The sequence below is a fragment of the Cetorhinus maximus genome, chromosome 1, assembly GCF_964194155.1.
Source record: "Cetorhinus maximus chromosome 1, sCetMax3.hap1.1, whole genome shotgun sequence".
NCBI lineage: Eukaryota > Metazoa > Chordata > Chondrichthyes > Lamniformes > Cetorhinidae > Cetorhinus > Cetorhinus maximus.
This window is the reverse complement of record NC_135879.1, coordinates 236,354,201-236,374,790: the sequence shown is the minus strand read 5'-3', so window position 1 is coordinate 236,374,790 and position 20,590 is coordinate 236,354,201. Positions and strand designations below refer to the sequence as shown.

At 45.5% G+C, this 20,590-nt stretch overlaps 1 protein-coding gene across 1 annotated transcript in view; it reads right to left on the bottom strand.

The window, feature by feature from the left end:
• The window catches only part of LOC144688041 (dedicator of cytokinesis protein 2-like), a 1,154,257-nt gene that overhangs the window by 940,960 nt on the left and 192,707 nt on the right, over positions 1-20,590 (bottom strand). Inside the window, exons 9-10 of the mRNA XM_078554696.1 lie at positions 9,831-9,912; positions 8,849-8,984 (exon numbers count right to left, since the gene is read on the bottom strand). Of these exons, the coding sequence (XP_078410822.1) occupies positions 8,849-8,984; positions 9,831-9,912 (218 nt within the window). The remainder of the gene's footprint in view (positions 1-8,848; positions 8,985-9,830; positions 9,913-20,590) is intronic.

The window sequence follows — 20,590 nt, the reverse complement described above, 5'->3', positions numbered from 1 at the left end:
GGAGCATCTTAGAGGATGAAAGAAAGGTAGAGAAGGAGAGGTAAGTGGTGGGATCTTAGGGCCTAGGCAGTTGGAGACATGACCACCAAGGGTGGAGTGATTAAAATTGGAGATACTTAAGAGGCCAGAAATAGAAGAGTGCAGACATTTGTGGGGCTGGATGAGGTTACACACGTAAAGGGGGGCAAGGGGATTGGAGGGATTTGAAAGCGAGGATGAGAATTTTTAAATTGAGGTGTTGCTTAACCAGGAGCTAATGTAGATCAGTAAAAACAGCTATGATAGATTAATGAGACGTGATATGAGTTAAGACATGCAAAGTTATGGATGACTTAAAGTTTACAGAGGGTAAAATGTGGGAGGCTGCACAGGAGTGCTGGAATAGCCAAGTCTAGAGGTAACAAAGTCACAGATGAAAGTTTCAATCAGCAGGTTAGATGAGGCATGGGCAGAGTTGGACGATGTAAGGCAGGGTTCTCAGTGATGGTGGCACATGTGATCGGAAGCTCACCCAGTGGTCAAAAACGACACCAAGGCTGTGAACAGTCTGGTTCAGCCTCAGTCAGTTGCCGGAGGAAGGATGGTGTCAGTGTCTAGGAAACAAAGTACGTGGGGTCAAGCCCCACTCCAGAGACTTGAGCACAAATTCTACGCTGACACTCCAAAGCAGTACTGAGGGAGTCCTGCACTGTCTCACCATCCTTTGGATTAAACATTAAACCAGAGATCCTTCTGCCCACTCAGGTGAATGTAAAGGATCTCATGGCACTGCTTTGAAAGAGGGTAGGGGAGTTCTCCCCAGTGTCCTGGCCAATATTTATCCATCAACCAACATCAGTAAAAAGGAACAGATTATCTGGGCATTATCACGTTGTTGTTTGTGGGAACTTACCATGTGGAATTTAGCTGGCGCATTTGCTGCACTACTAAATGACTACATTTCAAAAGTATTTCATGGTCGTAAAGTGCTTTGAAAAGTCCTGAGCTCATGAATGATGCTATATTAACTGAAAACCATTCTTTCCATATTTACCTTTGGACATAACCTATTTGGAGCCATATATTTATCTGGTACTGTTTTCAAGCAATTAAATTAGCGTTACATTAAATGATACTGCTGGGAATCTGCTCTATATAAGCAGGCGGCCATAGAAGGAAAAAAAGCATCTTTGCTTCCGAGCGGGAGATGGTGGTGTAGTGGTAATGTCGTTGGACCAAAAATCCAGAGGTCCTGGTTAATGTTGGGGCACAGTCCCAGAATAAGAGGTAGGCCATTTAGGACTGAGTAAGGAGGAATTTCTTCAGCTAGAGGCTGGTTGAACCCTTCGGGTACTCTACCCCAGAGGGCTGCAAAGACTCAGTCACTGAGTATGTTCAAAGTAGAGATTGATAGATTTCTAGATACCAATGACATTGAGGGATACGGGAATAGTGCGGGAAGATGGCGTTCAGGTAGAAGATCAGCCATGATCTAGTTAAATGGCAGAGCAGGCTCGAGGGGCCGAATGGCCTACTCCTGTTCCATTTGTGATTTTATTTGATACTTCATCTTATACTCAGCATAGCAGCATGAGAATAAGAATAGGTTATTCGACCTGGTCCCCTATTTTGTTCGCCGTGATAGCTCTCTATAGTGTTACTTACAATTTTCTGTCTCTTTCACTTAAATATCTTCATCTTTCAAGTCCCCTGTCTAACCACCTCAATTAATCTGGCATCTGCAGGCTCTATTATTTTAAACACCCCAGCCAGATCCAGACTCTCTGTTTTCCATCTCCAAACCTGTTTTCTGTAAATATCAGGGGATGCTTCCAACTCCTTAGCTCTCAATTTTGCTCTTAAAGTGCTCGCTCAAATCCTTATCAAACACCTTTTGAAAGACAATGAATTTGGCATCCATTGACCTATTTCAGCAGGGCAACCAAAAAGGCAAAAAAAGATAATATGAGAATAAGCTAGCCAGCAATATAAAAACAGATTGCAAGATCTTTTGTAAGTGTAGAAAAAGGGAGAGAGCAGCTAAAGTAAACATTGGTCAATTAGAATCAGTGACAGGAGAAATTTTCATGGGGAATGTGTAAATGGCAGAGGAATTGAAAAAATATTTAGTGTCTGACTTCACAATGGAAAATGCTAATTTAACCTGTATCTACCTCTTTGCAGCCTCTCTGTATCCTCCCCACAGCTTACCTTTCCGCCTAATGTGGTATCATCAGCAACTTAGATACATTACTCCGTCTCTTCATCAAAGACATTAATATAGATTGTAAATAGCTCAAGCTCCAGCACTGATGCTCATGGCACTCCACTATTTACTAGCTGCCAACTTGAAAACGTCCCATTTATGCCCACCAGTTTTACTCCAGACCACCATTTCATCCCAGAAATAGACGGTAAACTGGGGGATAAAAAGAGTGAGGAAATTAGGGAACTTAATAGAGAAAAAGTATTGGAGAAACTTAAGGGACTAAGATGTGACAAATCCCCAGAGGGCCTGATGGCCTACATCCTAGGGTTCTGAAAGAGATAGTTGCAGAGATAGTGGATGCGCTGGCTGTGATTTTCCAGAATTCATTGGATTTGGGAGCGATCCCATCAGATTGGAAGTTGGCAAATGTTGCCTGCTAGGCGGCAGGCAGCCATAGAACCATAGAGAAAAGTGGCTGTGCCGAAAGAGGCCATTCAGACCATCATATCTGTGCTGGCCAAAAAGAGGAAAAAGAAACTAGCCGCTCATTTTAATCCCACTTTCAAGCACCTGGTCCATAGCCTTGCAGGTTACAGATCCTTGCAGATCCAGGTACCTTTTTAATGAGTTGAGCATTTCAGCCTCAAACATCAACTTAGGCAGTGAATTCTAGATGCTCACCACCCTCTGGGTGAAAAAGTTTTTCCTCATGTCCCCTCTAATCCTTCTACCAATCACCTTAAATCTATGCCCCTTGGTAATTGACTTCTCAGCTAGGGGGAAACTAGTCTTTCCAATTAAGCCTATCTTGGGCCCTCATAATTTCGTACACCTCAATTAAGTCACCCCTTAGCCTCCCCTGTTTTAAGGAAAACAATCCCAGCCCATCCGGTCTCTCCCCATAGCTGCAATTTTCAAGCCCTGGCAACATTCTGGTACATCTCCTCAGCACTCTCTCCACAGCAATTATGTCATTCTGTAATGTGGCAGATAGAACCATACACAAAACTCCAGCTGTGGCCTAACCAGCATTTTATACAGTCCACCATTCCATCCCTGCTTTTGTATTCAATACCTCACCCAGTACAGGAAACTATCCTATATGCTTTCTTGACCACCCTGTCCACCAGTCCTGCCAACTTCAAGGACCTGTGGACATGCACTCCAAGGTCTCTCACTTCCTCATCCCCCCTCAATTACTTCCCGTTTATTGAGTATTCCCTTGCTTTGTTTGCCCTCCCCAAATGCATCACCTCACACTTTTCTGGGTTGAATACCATCTGCCACTTCTCTGCTCACTCAACCAAACCATTGATATCATTCTGGAGTCAACAGCTATCCTCTTCAATATCATCCACGCAGCCAATTTTTGTGTCATCTGCAAATTTTTCAATCATACCTCCCATATTTAAGCCTAAATCATTAATATAAACAACAAACAACAAGGGCCCCAACACTGTGCCCTGTAGAACACCACTGGAAATCGCTTTCCACTCGCAAAAACATCAACATTTTAAACAATTAAGATCCCAATCAGGGGAAATAAAGAGCCTTGCTGGCAGCCAGTTTAATGGAGGCAGCCTTGCTGTGGCAGGCTGGGACATTGGAGCCTGAGACTTCATCCCCCAAAGAGGGGGCTGCAGGCCTCCTAAGCCCACACCCAGCAGCTCAAAAGACATTTGCAGGGGTTTCCCTTCCAAATGGTGGGTCCTAGCGCCTTGCCCCCTCTTCATCAATTATTCATTTTGGCACTTCTGTGGAGACCGCCAAATTGAGATGCTTTTGTGGTCTGCTACCTGCCTCAGCAGCGCCCACACTCTCAGTTAAGCAGTCAAGACTCAAAGGCTACCAGCCCTGTGATTAAGCAGCATCCAAATAGGCGGGTCAGCTCCCGATGCTGCTCCAATCACAGGGCCGGCAGCTCTGATGAAATTTTATAGACGTGAAGCATTAACTTGACCGACTGAGTACTTCGAGCACTTTCTGTTCCTATTTCAAAGTTCTAGCATCTGCAGGATCTTGCCTTCAATCATTTTGGTACACTGTGGGCTGGCACCAAATAAGCATAACTCACCAGGGACTAAATTGTTGAGAAAAGTCTGTTTAGTTTGCCACAAGCCCTCCGCTAATGCTAAACTGGATTAGTACCGGAAACGATAACGGCAAATCTGGCCCTGTCGACCCTGCAAAGTCCTCCTTACTAACATCTGGGGGCCAAAATTGGGAGAGCTGTCTCACAGACAAGTGGAGCAACAGCCTGGCATAGTTATCCATTGGAATCATCCCTTACAGTTAATGTCCCAGACTCCATCATTACCATCCCTGGGTATGTCCTGTCCCACCGGCAGGACAGACCCAGCAGAGATGGTGGCACAGTGGTATACAGTCAAGGGTTCAGTCAACATCGACTCCAGACCCCATGAAGTCTCATGGTATCAGGTCAACCCTGGAGAAGGAAACCTCCTGCTGATTACTACGTACCGCCCTCCCTCAGCTGATGAATCAGTGCTCCTCCATGTTGAACACCATTTGGAGGAAGTGCTGAGGGTGGCAAAGACACAGGACGTACTCTGGGCAGGGGACTTCAATGTCCATCACCAAGAGCGGCTCAGTAGCACCACTATAGATCGAGCTGGCTGAGTCCTAAAGGACATAGCTGCTAGACTGGGTCTGCTGCAGGTGGTGAGGGAACTAACAAGAGGGAAAAACATACTTGACCTCATCCTCACCAACCTGCCTGCCGCAGATGCATCTGTCCGTGACAGTATCGATAGGAGTGGCAACGCACAGTCCTTGTGCAGACGAAGTTCCACCTTCACATTGAGGATACCCTCCATTGTGTTGTGTGGCACTACCACCGTGCTAAATGGGATAGATTTCGAACAGATCTAGCAACTCAAGACTGGGCATCCACGAGGCGCTGTGGGCCATCAGCAGCAGCAGAATTGTACTCGAACACAACCTGTAATCTCATGGCCCAGCATATCCCCCACTCTACCATTACCATCAAGCCAGGGATTCAACTCTGGTTCAATGAAGAGTGCAGGAGGGCATGCCAGGAGCAGCACCAGGCATACCTAAAAATGAGATGTCAACCTGGTGAAGCTGTAACGCAGGACTACTTGCGCCTCAATCAGCATAAGCAGCAAGTGATGGATAGAGCTAAACGATCCCACAACCAAAGGATCAGATCTAATCTCTGCAGTCCTGCCACATCCAGTCGTGAATGGTGGTGGACAACTAAACAACTCACTGGAGGAGGAGGCTCCACAAATATCCCCATCCTCAATGATGAAGGAGCCCAGCACATCAGTGCAAAAGATAAGGATGGTCCCCAGAATCACAGATGCCAGTTTTCAGCCAATTTGATTCACTCCACATGATATCAAGAAACGGCTGAAGGCACTGGATACTGCAAAAGCTAAAAGAAAATATTCTGGCAATAGCACTGAAGACTTGTGCTCCAGAACTTGCTGCGCCTCTAGCCAAGCTATTCCAGTACAGCTACAACACTGGCATTTACCCGTCTATGTGGGGAATAGCCCAGGTATGTCCTGTACACAAAAAGCAGGACAAATCCAACCCAGCCAATTACTGCCCCATCAGTCTACTCTCGAGCATCAGTAAAGAAATGGAAGTGGTCATCAACAGTACTATTAAGCGGCACTTGCTTAGCAATAACCTGCCCAGTGATTTGCAGTTTGGGTTCCGCCAGGACCACTCAGCTCCTGACTTCAATACAGGCTTGGTTCAAACATGGACAAAAGAGCTGAACACCCGAGGTGAGGTGAGGTGACTGTCCTTGAGATCAAGGCTGCATTTGACTGAGTGTGGCATCAAAGAGCCCTAGCAAAACTGGAGCCAATGGGAATCAGGGGGAAAATTCTCCACTGGTTGGAGTCATACCTAGCACAAAGGAAGATGGTTGTGGCTGTTGGAGGTCAGTCATTTCAGCTCCAGGACATCACTGCAGGAGTTCCTCAGGGTAGTTTTACGGCCCAACCATCTTCAGCTGCTTCATCAATGACCTTCCTTCCATCATAAGGTCAGAAGCGGGGATATTCGCTGATGATTGCACAATGTTCAGCAGCATTTGTGACTCCTCAGGTACTGAAGCAGTCCATTTCCAAATGCAGCAAGACCTGGACAATATCCAGGCTTGGGCTGACAAGTGGCAATTAACATTGGCACCACACAAGTGCCAGGCAATGACCATCTCCAACAAGAGAGAATCAAACCATCACCCCTTGGCATTCAATGGCATTCCATCACTGAATCCCCCACTATCAACATCCTGGGGGTTACCATTGACCAGAAACTGAACAGGACTAGCTAGATAAATATTATGGCTACAAGAGCAGGTCAGAGGCTAGGAATCGTGCGATGAGTAACTCACCTCCTGTCCACCATCTACAAGGCACAAGTCAGGAGTGTGATGGAATACTCCCCACTTGCTTGGATGAGTGCAGCTTCCACAACACTCAAGAAGCTTGACACTGTCCAGTGCAGGGCAGCCCGCTTGATTGGCACCACATCCACGAACATTCACTCCCTCCCCTACCGACAGTAACAACAGTGTGTACCATTTGTAAGATATACTGCAGGAATTCACCAAGGCTCCCTAGTCAACACCTTCCAAACCCACGACCACTACCATCTAGAAAGACAAAGGCGGCAGATAGATGGGAACACCACCACCTGAAAGTTCCCCTCCAAGTCACTCGCCATCCTGACTTGGAAATATATCGCCGTTCCTTCACTGTCACTGGGTCAAAATCCTGGAACTCCCTTCCTAACAGCACTGTGGGTGTACCTGCACCACATGGACTGCAGTGGTTCAAGAAGGCAGCTCACCACCACCTTCTCAAGGGCAATTAGGGATGGGCAATAAATGTTGGCCCAGCCAGCAAAGCCCACATCCCATAAATGAATTTTTAAAAATGTGTAGCTGCCTCTCAGTGACCATGCCTCCTATTCAGCCATGCATCTGGAGTTAGGCAATACCTAAGGCCTTGCCAATACCTGAGAACGAACTAAAGTAAAATTCAAAGAATTACATGAAGTTAGTTAGACATGTCCTTCCTTCTGCAAAGACCTGTTGATACTTCCCAAATCAGCTTATGCTTTCCAGGCATTCACTGAAGCAATCCGTGCTGGCATACAGCAAGACCTGGACAACATTCAGTGGCTTGGACTGAAAAGTGGTAAGTAGCATTCATGTTGCACAAGTGCCAGACAATGACCATCTCCAACAAGAGAGAATCTAACCATCTCCCCTTGTCATTGAATGGCATTACCATTGCCGAAATCCCCCAACTAACATCCTGCAATTACCATCGACTAGAAACTTAAATGGACCAACCATATTAATACAGTGGCTACAATGGCAGGTTAGAAGCTATGAATTCAGCAGTGAAAAACCCACTTCATAACTCCCCAAAGCCTGTCCATCACATGCAAGGCACAAGTCAGGAGTGTTATGGTATACTCTCTACATGTCTGGATGAGTGCCGCTCCAAAAAACACTCAAGAAGCTCAACACCATCCAGGGCAAAGCAGCCAGCTTGATTGGCACCCCATCCACCACCTTCAACATTCACTCCCTCCATCATCGAAGCACTGTAGCAACAGTGTGTACCATATACAAAATGCACTGCAGCAACTCATCAAGTCTCCTTGGAGTTGAGGAGACAATCAGATCAGCCATGACCTTATCAAATGGTGGAGCAGGATCAAGGAATTGAATGGCTTACTCTTGCTTCTAATTTGTAAGTTCATATGACAGCAACTCCCAAACCCGCGACCACCTAGAAGGACAAGTTCAGCAGACACATGGGAACGCCACCATCTGCAAGTTCTCCTCCATGCCACACCCCATCCGGACTTGGAAATATATTGCCGGTCCTCCATTGTTGCTAGGTCTAAATCCTAAAACTCACTACCTAACAGCATTGTGGGAGTACATTCACCACCTGGCTGAACTGGTTGAAGAATGTATCATCACCACCTTCTCTAGGGCAATTTAAGAATGGGCAATAAATGCTGGTCTTGCCAGGGAAGCCCGCACCCTGTGAATGAATAAAGAAGAAAAGAAAAAGAATAGAAAATGCTCCACTTTCCCCTCATAACTTCTCGCCCTACGACTGATGTGACCCAAGTAAATCTGTGCTGCACTTTCCCCATACCACCACACCCTCGTAATTGTGAAGACTTCGTGTGGGGCATCTTTTTTTAAAAAAAGATTAATCAGTCAGACCCGTGTAGTAATTTAACAGAGAAGATAATCCAAATGGTCTGCATATATCAGTTTGAAACAATTGAAGGATGAATGCCATTCTCCAAGAATCTCAGTAAGGTTAGAGATAAAGCTGCAACATTGTAGCCTTGATCCTTATTCAGGACATTGCGAGATCACGGAATTAGTTACCAAATGTGTTTCTAGAGAAAGAAGGGATTGAGAGGCATGGCAATGTGTCGGCAAGTGACTGGGGTTAAGCTCAATAATTAGGGGAGCCTTTTGCTGGTCCAAATGGCCTTCTTTGCTTCCTGCCAATTCTTATACTCTTCCATTCTTCCATTTGAATGCTCGCAAGATGCTCTTTTATTCTTGAATCCAAGAATGCTCACCATGTTCTTGCAGCAAATCAATTTTTAACATACCTGAAACTCCAAATGGTCTTCTCAATCCTTGGGTCATCTTCTTGGCATTGGTTTCTTTCAGCTCCATTCGCCCGACCCGTATTATCTGACACACTAAGTAAATCCTTTCCCGATTCAAGTCTTTGCTTCCAAGATCCTAAAATAAAAAGATCAGAAAGTAATTGAGTAACAATTTCAATTCTTCACAATACAACCTTTGTTTTGTCGCCTATATTTTATGTCATAAAGTTGCATGGTTTTATCAGCCTATCTCTAACCAGGTACTAAGATACAAAAACATACTCATTAGTATAGTCAAGGGTGAAATTGATAGATTTTTTGACTAGGGATCTGAAGGTTGGGCTGGAGAATGGATTGAGGTCAAGTTTCAGACATGATCTTATTGAATGGCAGAGCAGGTTCAGGGGGCTGGATGGACTGCACCAGCTCCTATTTCATTTATCTTGGAAGGTTGTCACGGCCTTGGAGAGGAATCCCTTGGAGAGTGCTGTCGAAAGGGCCTTGGTGCATTGCTGCAGAGCATCTTGTAGTTGGTACACACTGCTGCCACTGTGCGTCGATGATGAAGGGCGTGAATGTTGAAGATGGTTGATAGGGTGCCAATCAAGCGGGTTGCTTTGTACTGGATGGTGTTGAGCTTCTTGAGTGTTGTTGGAGCTGCATTCATGCAGGCAAATGGAGAGTATTCCATCACACTCATGACTTGTGCCCTTTGGGTGTCAGGAATGGGGAGACTGTAGAATCACATGGAGTGTTTGAGGAATGGATGTGTTCAAGGGGAAGTAATATGAACACATAAGGGAGAAAAGAATGGAAGTATATGTTGGCTGAGTGATTACTTACTGGTAGAGTGATCTGATTATTTGTTGGTTGAGTGATCTGAAATGGGGTGGGAAGAGATCTTGTGCAGCATAAATGCCAGTATTGCTCAGTTGAGCCAAATGGCTTATTTCTGTTCTGTAAAATTATATGTAATACTTACTGTAAACACCACTTTTAGGTTATTCAGCATATCAATCTCCTTTGGTAGGCCAGTGCTTGCCCAGCGGAATAAATAGTTTTCACTGAAAATATAAAAATATTTTGTTTTTAAAAAAAACTTACTGGACTGTAGACTGCAACTGCCTGAAACCAAAACTCAACATTTTTCTTACTTTTCTGCTCTAGATATTTACCCAGAAAGTGAAGGTAAGGTCCGACCTTCAGTGTACTCTGCTCTCTAATGGACTCTATCTCATTGTTGTAATCTCTCAATGGAAGCTCTGTAAAGGGCCACCATGTCCTTTGACTTTCCATTGTAAAGGACATGATCTCCCAAACTGTAAAATCATTAAAGCTCAAAACCACAGAAATGACCTCAAACCACAGCACAGCATACAGGTAACTCTAACATCACAGAAGGGTTAACCAACCAAAACTCTGGCTCATTAAGAGACTGGAAGAAAACATTATCACAAACAATGACATAGGACAACTGCCATCATTTCTTTTTATTCTTTCACGGGATGTGGGTGTCACTAGCAAGGCCAACATTTGCTGCCCATTCCATATCATTTCAGAGGGCAGTTAAGAGTCAACCACATTGCTGTGGGTCTGGTCTAGAGTCATGTGAAGGCCAGACCAAGTAAGGGTGGCAGATTTCCATCCCTAAAGGACATTAATGAACCAGATGGGTTTCTGGCCACAATCAATGACAGACTCATGGTCAATATCACTGAGACTAGCTTTATATTCCAGAGTTATTAACTGAATTCAAATTCCACCAACTGCCATGGGTGAGATTTTGAAGCCTGGGTCTTCTGTAATACTGGTCCAGTGACATTACCGCTATGCCACCATCTCCCCCTGCATATAACTCAATTAAGAAATTGAGAATGCTATTATCATAAACAAATGGGCCCAGACAACAGCCATCACATAACACTATTAGCCCCTGACAGGAAGGGAAGGTGCATTCACACATCTGTCAACTTTGGAGCCAGGTATCCCTCATTGGGGTGGGGATTGTATTGTTTTCTGTTATGGAAACAACATGAGAACTGATTATGTCCATCAAGTCCTGTCCAGGTCAGGGCGTGGAATAATCTAAAGATATTCAAAAGTGTTAACCACTGGACGATTCAGCAGGATGGCAACAGGAGATGTGTTGGTGACATTGTGACATGGTTCATCATAAAAGGAGGACGACACCAGAGCGTGCTTACTGCAGTCGGAAGAGCGATGACTGAGATTGGTTATCTCTAGATCCAGGACAACAATAAACACTGGTAATGACCAATTGTGTGAGTGATTGTAAGTTCCAGCCAAGTCGTAGGGGGATTTGAAACAAAAACAAAAATTGCTGGAAAAACTCAGCAGGTCTGACAGCATCTGTGGAACCAAAGACAGGGTTAACGTTTTGAGTCCGTATGACTCTTCTTCAGGGCTCTTATGGGGAAAAGGCAGGAAAGTGGAGTTGAGGATTATCAGATCAGCCATGATCTCACTGAATGGTGGAGCAGACTCGATGGGCCGAATGACCTACTCCTGCTCCTATGTCTTATGGTCTTATGATTTGTACTGGGTAACTTTGTAAGTTGCATATACATTGCAGAGGGGTTTGAACTGTGGTAATTTGTGTATGTTTCAGTCAGCCTTGTATAGGGTTTTGTGTTGTGGGTTTTGTGTAAATTCCAGACAAGCCACAGGAGGATTTGTACTGGGGAGAGAACTTGTGAGTCAAATACATGAACAAACATGAGGTTTAGCTAAACTCTGTGTCGTGTGCATTTTGTTCTTGTAATTCTTGCGGTCCGAGAACTATTGTAAGGAGTAACGGGAATGGGAAACACTTACAACTGAGAGACTGGCTGATTCTAATGAATGTTCTTTATCATGTAACTGCGTTCATCAACCTTTCTTCCTCTACGGCTGAGGCTCTGACTCACTGTTGAAATCACTGAGATTAATTGCCACCCTCACTCATTGGACGATAAAATTGGCACACCAGATCACTCGCCCATTGCAGAACCTGCCCAGATTCCATTTCCATTGGTCTCAGTGGGGTGAGATCAGATGGGATCTACAACAGCTAGGCAATTTGCTTTGCTAGATTACCCTGGCAGAACAGGTGAAAATCACCAGCACTGTGTCCAATCAGGCATGCTACGATCGCCATTCGGTAGCACAGAACTTGAATATTGCTGTAAAAAGAGACATGTTGCCGAAGCTTTTCCTCTTGCACTCATCAGGACATACGCAAGTTCCCCATTGCTTTCTCCATGATAATACCTCGGCCAATCAGAGTCCACTTGCCAGCCTATCAGCGCCCTTTTCTCCTGCAGTGTAAATTGTGATCGTTTGAAATTTGACACTCTTGTGTTTGTCCAGATAAGTTCAGCCACACACCTTTTCCGCAGTAGTCACACTACAATTGTCAAATAACAGACCCTTCCAACAGGCTGGAGGGTGAATTTTAATTGTAGGATATTTTGCAGCCTTCCTTCTTCAAACTTCACTGATTTTAGAGACGATACTCCAGAAAAAAATAATTAGTATCTGGCAAAGCTTGAGCTGATAAATGAAAGTCAGCACTGAATTGTTAAAGACAAATCATGTTTGACTAATTTGATTGAGCTCTTGAATAAAGTAACAGAGAGGGATATTGAGGGCAGCTGATGTTGAGCATATGATCTTACAAAGGTTTTTGACAAAGTACAATAAAATAAACCTGTTGGCAAAATTAAAGTCCATGGAATTAAAGGGACAGAGGCAGCATGGATACAATATTACTGAAGGAACAGAAAGTGGAGGGCGGTGGTGAATGGTTGCCTTTCAAAACTGGTGGGAAGTATACAGGGGGGAATGTGATTAATTGGATAGCTCTACCTCTACCAAAGAACAAAGAACAAAGAAAAGTACAGCACAGGAACAGGCCCTTCGGCCCTCCAAGCCTGTGCCGTACATATTGCCTGTCAAACTAAAACATTTTGCACTTCCGGGGTCCGTATCCCTCTATTCACATCGAATTCATGTCTTTGTCAAGCTGCCTCTTAAACATCACTATCGTACCTGCTTCCACCACCACCTCTGGCAGCGAATTCCAGACACACTACCCTCTGCATAAAAAACTTGCCCCACACATCTCCTCTAAAGTTTTCTCCTCTCACCTTAAATCTATGTCCCCTAGTAATTGACTCTTCCACCCTGGGAAAAAAGCTTCTGACTATCTACTCTGTCCATGCCACTCATAATTTTGTAAACTTCTATCAAGTCGCCTCTCAATCTCCGTCACTCCAGTGAGAACAATCTGAGTTTCTCAAACCTCTCCTCATCGCTAATAACCTCCAAACCAGGCAGCATCCTGGTAAACCTCCTATGCACCCTTTCCAACACCTCCATATCCTTCTGATAATGTGGTGACCAGAATTGCACGCAATATTCCAAGTGTGGCCTAACCAAGGTTCTATATAGCTGCAGCATGACTTCCCAGCTTTTATACTCAATACCCCTGCCGATGAAGGCAAGCATGCCATATGCCTTCCTGACTACCTTATCCACCTGCGTTGCCACTTTCAGTGACCTGTGGACCTGTACACCCAGATCCCTCTGCCCGTTGATGCACTAAGGGTTCTGCCATTTACTGTTTAATTCCTACCTGTATTAGACCTTCCAAAATGCATTACCTCGCATTTGTCCGGATTAAACTCCATCTGCCATTTCTCTGCCCTAGTCTCCAACCGATCTATATCCCGTTGTATCATTTGACAATCCTCTTCACTATCTGCAACTCCTCCAACCCTAGTGTCTAAGTGTCTAAAGCACCAGCACTGATACAATGGACCAAATGGTCTGCTTTTGTGCTGCATCATTCTACGATTCTATGATAGTGCCTGTTATATATTCAAAATTTTCCACCCAGATCTTGTCCCTTTAGTCAAATGATGGCCCCAGTTCTTCCACAGCTTCTCTTTTTTAGCTCCTCCTCACTTGTTCTCACTTACATCTTCTCTCTCAGTTACTCTCAGGATGAGCTGATTGCAACTGTCCCCAACTATTCAAGAAATATTCCGAAATAAACTGAAGAAATGTAATATATTAAACCTATAGGGCAGTATTTTAGGACCCCCATCAGTGGGCTTGCAAGTGGGGGGTCTGTACGATTACTCAGGTTGCCTTCTCACCCCTTACCTGCCTGCATCCAACCTGTCCAGGGGTGGGCGAGGTCTAGGATGGCCCACCAATCATTGAGCACTAAAGAGTGGCTTGCCACCCACCCTCAATTTTGAGGCCATCCTGAGGCCAGTTGGAGGAGTTCAGCGACAGAGGGAAGCCCAGCAGGTCACCTTGCTCGGGCCTCGATTTGGAGAGATGGTGAAGGGTGCCTCCATCACTGGATCTCTTCTCTTTCTAGGTCAGGCACCCCCCTCCCCAAGGTCTGCCCACACAGCCCCTCCCCCCTGCCTCCCGGGTGCTCGCTCACACCCCCTCTGCCCCTCCCTCCTTGGCTGTCCCTTCCCATCCCTGCCATTTGGCCCTGTGGCCTCTGTCACAGAGACTGGGTGCAGTCGGAGCAGTGGCCACTGCAGTATATTCAGTTAATTTTAACTGTGTGATACGCGAATAGTATACAACATCACAGGAAACAATGACATGACCTTGCTTTCTCTTCTAGACATCATGGCAAGCTGAAGCCACTGTAAAATTGTTCTCAGATAAAATTAGTGTCTTTCCTTACCTTGACAGACTCTACAAATGTCCGGTGTTGGCACAATGAGACCATGAACATTAGAGCGACCAATCCCAGCCGGGTCTACAGAGCTGCCGGCCAATCAGAATGGCAGGTAGCTCTCTGAGGCGGGTCTGAGGCCCGTCTCCAGATAACTAAGGCTCTAAATTAGTGCCTTAAGTGGCTGCAAGGCTGTCGTGATTGGCGAGGGTGCATTTTGTGCCAATTTTTCAGCAGGCAGGGCAGGAAGCCCCACGCTCTGTAAAATCCTACCTAAAGTTCCATTCATCACATTCACACGTCCAGTTTTCAAATCTTGCCTTCCAGAGATCGGGGCCTGAAGTTTCCATTTGGATGTGCTGGCTTTTTGGTACCGTTGCCCCAATGTTGGAATTTTAGATGCAGATTGCGTTCTATAATCTTTTACATGAGTTTAAAAGCATTGCATTGCAAACTGGCCTACCTACAAAACCAGCCTCGCCTCTGGGGTGGATTAATCACCATTGGGAGTTTCCATGAATTGCCCTCATTAGCAGGCAATCAAGAAAGTTTCCTTTTATGCGTCTTGGGATGCGGGTGCCACCGGCAAGGCCAACACTTATCGCCCATTCCTAATTGCCCCTGAGAACCTTTGCAGTCCGTGTGGCGTAGGCTACACCCACAGTGCTGTTAGGGAGGGTGATCCAGGATTTGACTCAGCAACAGTGAAGGAACGGCGATATATTTCCAGGACAGGATGGTGCGTCACTTGGAGGGGAACTTGCAGGTGGTGGTGTTCCCATGCGCCTGCTGCTTTTATTCACCTGGGCAGTAGGGATTGCGGGTTTGGACGGTGCTGCGAAGCAGCCTTTGTGCATAGAACTGTATCCTAATTCCAGTCCTGATAGGTCTGGTAATAATTTTTCGACCATGCCCCCTTGTCCTAGACACCCCCCTAGCCAGCAGAAATAGTTTATCTCCACCCTATCTGTTCCCGCTTCAATCAAATCACGCCTTAACCTTCTAAATTTGCCACATCCTGCAGACGAACTAAAAAACACACGCCAGCAGGCGCAAAGTTAAAAGATTAAAGCAGCATTGTCTTTTCAAAACGATAAAGTATCAGGAAAGCTTTTACATTCTCTCTACCTGTGTGACAGAATGTAGCGAACAAAGCCAGCGTGTAGTGGTTGCTGCAAGGAACTCCACTACCATCGCCGACTCGATGATTTTCACCTCTCCAGTGGCCAGGCCACTGCCCCTTTAAACGAGCCACAACGTTTGCAAGTTCTGAAACAGCTTGTTCCTTTAGATTTGTTAAATCAGCAGCTGATCAGCTTCAGTGGATTCAAAGGAAGCATGAAATTGACAGTGACAAATGGGAAATATTCTGGACTGTGTTAGACCTAAATTCTCAGTAATTACAGTTTCAAATTGTATTCAGTGGTAATTTTTTTTTTTTATATTGCATTTTCCATAAGATTGTTCTAATAAATCAGAATTCCTTAAGCGAAAAAGAAATATGTTTTCTTCAGATTTAACCAAACTCCTCAAGTTTAATTTCACACCAATTCCAGTGTGTTACCTATCATTCCGAGCAGTTTGACTGCCCCTACGAATGAACAGGTATAATTTGTAAACTTTCAATGTGTGGATGGAAATGCTGGAAATAAACAGAGTTGACCTTTCATCTCATCATGGCACTGTGCTAAGTAATTGTGTGTGTGTGTGTGTGTGTGTGTGTGTTTTTTTAAAGATCTCATTGCTAGCTCAGCAAGGGCAAAGTGCTGCTTGTTGTGGAACTCTGCCACACAGACTGGAACATTAGGTTTGCACAATGGAGAGGTCCCTCCGATCATTTAATTCTCAACTACCCAATCGGCCGATTCTTTTGTCTTTCACTACCCTGAATCACGTTACACGGGGATAACATGGGATTTCCAGGGCAGGAACAGGTCATTCAGTCCAACTAAGGGAGAGAGAGACCTAAGAAGCTTAAGTTCCACTTCAGAGACTTAAGCACAAAAAATCTAGGCTGACACAGTGCAGCGCTGAGGGAGTGCTGCACAGCCAGAGGTTCCAACCTTCAAATAATACACTAAGGCAGATGCAAAAGATCCCATGCCACTGTTTTGAAGAAAAGAGAAATTATCCCCGGTGCGCTGACCAAGAATAGGATGACAGCTTCCGCGGCAGCCACTTAATTGGCAGCCGCTGGCACAATGCCCTGGGTTTTACCCCCTACTGAAGCAGGGTCGCCATCCCCTGCCCACCCCCCAACTACTCCCCCGCCTCCCCCTCCACTGCTTTCAGACTTGGTGGCGCAACCTCTGCCGTGTCTGCTGAAGTCCACCATGACAGTTTGAGGATTTAAATACACTTAAAAAAATAAATCTGGAAGTAAAAAAGCTGGTATCAGTAAAAGCGATACAAAGTTGTTTGGATTGCTCTCAAGGCCCAACTCATGCCCTTTAGGAAAGGCAACCACCTGCCTTCCCCAGCCTGACTCCAACCCCAAAACCCATGTGGTTGACTCTCAATTGCTCCCAGGATGGCCAAACGATCTGTTGAACCGTAAAATCAGTACCTGTGACTCGAGAAGATCCACCACCACCTTCTCAGGGCAACTAGAGATGGGCAATTATGCCTGCCCTGTCAGCCACAGCCACATCACAAGGAGTAAGAAAAAAGAAGGCCCATCAAAATGATCTCAACTGGAGGACGGCAGTAAATATGGCCTTGCCCTGTGATGCTGACATGTCAGAAGAGAGTGTGTCTTCTTTTCAAAAAGATCAGTATCGTTTTGCAAAATCACGCATACAGCCCTGGATTTAATGTGGGTGATGGGGGTCTTACCCACTGGTTTGAAGAACCATTGGGAACCCTGCATCCCTTCTGTGGGGGAGGCCCGATGAAATAGTGCCCCCATCAGGCGCATAACTGGTTGGTGTTGGGCCTTCGTCAGGATTTAGGACCCCCAGTTCTCAAATATTTGCCATCTATATCCACATATTTATATGTCTATATTACGGTTGAGTTAGATGGACTCCTGACTGACAAGGGAGTCAAAGGGTATAAGGGGTAGACAGGAAAGTAGAGGCCACCATCAGATTCACCATGATCTTTTCAAATGGTGTAGCAGGCTCATGGGGCTGAATGGCCTACTCCTCCTCCCAATTCATATGTTCATATATCAATGATTTGGATGAAGGGGCCAAAAGTATGGGAGATAAATTTGCTGATGACGCAAAGATAGGTAGAAAATTAAGTTGTCAAGAGGACATAAAGGGCCTACCGAGGGATTTAGGTAGGTTAAGTGAATGGGCAACAATTTAGCAGATGGAGTACAACGTGGGAAAATGTGAACTTGCCCACTTTAGCAGGAAGAATAGAAAAGCAGCATATTATTTAAATAGAAAGGGACTGCAGAACTCTACAGTACAGAGGGACTTGGCTGTCATGGTACATGAGTCACAAAAATTTGGTATGCAGCAAGTGATTAGGAAGACAAATAGAATTTTGGCATTTATTGCAAGGGGAATTGAGCATAGAAGCAGGGAAGTGTTGCTGCAGCTGTACAGGGCCTTAGTTAGACTGCATCTGGAGTACTGTGCACAGTTTTGGTCTCCCTAATTAAGAAAGAATATAATTGCATTAGAAGCAGTTTGGAGAAGGTTCACTCGACTGAGTCCTAGGATGAAGGTCCTATTTTATGAGGAAAGGTTGAGCAGGTTGGGCCTCATACCCGGTGGAGTTTCGAAGAATGAGCGGTGATCTTATTGAAACATGTAAAGTCCTGAGGGGCCTTGAAAGAATAGATGCTGAGAGGATGTTCCCCCTCCTGGGGTAGTCTAAAACTAAGGGGCCACAGTTTAAAAATTAGGGATCTCCCATTTAAGACAGAGATGAGCAGATTTTCTTTTTCTCTCAGAGGGTCGTTAATCTGTGAAATTCTCTTCCCCAGAGAGCAGTGGAGGCTGGGTCATTGAATTTATTTAAGGCTGAATTAAATAGGTTTTTGATTGATAAGGGAGCCAAGGGTTATGGGGGACAGACAGGAAAGAGGAGCTGAGACCACAATCAGATCAGGGGTGATCTTATCGAATGCGGGGTCGAGGGGCCGAATGGCCTAATCTTGCTCCTAATTGCTGTGTCCTCGTGTGGGTAGAAATCCCACCCCCTCCCTCACTCTGAGACCTGCTGGTCATATCAGAGACTGGCAACTCTCCATTGCCAGGAGCAGTAGCTGCTGCTCGTAATTCTCTAAGGACTGCACCAGGGATCGTCGCTGGATCCCGGGACATAGGTGAGTAAGGCAGGACGGAGTTCGCGGGGAGGATGTCTTAAAACATGGGAAATAGGAGCAGGTGCCGGCTATTCGGCTCCTTGAGCCTTCACAACCATATAATGAGATCATTGCCGATCTTCTACGCCATTTCCCCACACTGTACCCACAACACTTGATATCTTCAATATCTAAAAATCTCTGGATCTCTGTCTTGAATATATTCAATGACTGAGCCTCCACAGCTCTCTGGGTTATTCCAAAGATTCACCACCCTCTAAGTGAAGAGATTCCTCCTCATCTCAGTCTTAAATGGCCTACCCCTTATTCTGAGGCTGTGTCCCCTGGTTCTAGACACTCCAGCCAGGGGAAACATCTTTCCTGCATCTACCCTTGTCAAGCCCTGTAAGAATTCCGCATGCTCCAATAAGGTCAACTCTCACTCTTTTAAACCCTAGAGAATATAGGCCCAGTCTTCTCTATCTTTCCTCACAGGATAATGCCGCCATCCAGGAATCAATCTGGTGAACCTTCATTGCACTCACTCTATGACAAGTATATCCTCCTTAGGCTAGGAGACCAAAACTATAAGCAATACTCCAGGTGTGGTCTCACCAAGGCTCTATACAATTGCAGCAAGACTCCTGTACTCAAATCCTGTTTGCAATAAAGGGTAGCCAGAGAGGGGAATGGGCAAGGGGGTTGGGGGCAAGGGCAAAGGATGGCGTTCAGCAACTTACCCTTCCCAATGCCGGGTTCCTCGATCAGGCACTGAGCGTCTGTGAATGACAGACTCCTGCAATGAGGTCGCAAGCATCCCTGACAGGGCTTGCTGCATGGTGTGGCCCCCTATAGGCACAGGAGAGCCATGAGGCTCCAATTTAATCCCTGAGCCACCACGAAATTCCAGTGGGCTCAGAAATAATTGGTGTCAAGTGGCTCATTAGGGAGCCTAACTGGCACCCGGCCAGGAGCAGGCAGGTTTGCTGCATGGGCCCCTTCTTGCCTCTGACTTAATCGCGGGATTAACCGTCAGCAGACTGACTTGTAGCCTCCCACGTGATTCAATGGGACCGGCCGACATGTTTTTCACCATGACGGGCATTAAGTTCCACCCACTGTTGCAGAAAATATTGATTTCTTAGAAGCTTCCGGCATAGCACATAGAAACATAGGACGCAGAAGCAGGAGCAGGCCATTTGGCCCTTCGAGTCTGCAATGCCATTCAGGAAGATCACGCCTGATCCAGTTGTGAACTGAAGTTCCACTTTCCTGTCTGCCCCCCCCATAATCCTCGACTCCCGTGTCTATCAAAAACCTATCTAACTCAGCCTTCTGCAGGAGAGAATTCCGTAGACTACCGACCCTCTCAATGAAAATATTTCTCCTCATCTCCATCTTACAAGGGAGACCTCGTATTCTTAAACTGTCTGTCCCACAAGAGGAAGCATCATCCCGGTGTCCACCCTTTGGAGGGCCCTCAGGAGCTTATATGTTTCAATAAGATCACATTCTTCTCAACTCCAATGGGCATTGGCCCATCTTATTCAACCTTCTTCATAAGATAAGCCCCTCATCCCAGGAATGAATCGAGTGAACCTTCTTTGAACTACTTCTAAAGCAGTTATATCTTTTTTTAAATAAGGGGACCAAAACTGTACACCGTATTCCAGATGTGGTCTCACCAAGGTCCTGTACAATTCGGTAAAACTCCCCCACTTTTATATTCTATTCCTCTTGCAATAAATGCCAACATTCCATTTGCCTTCCT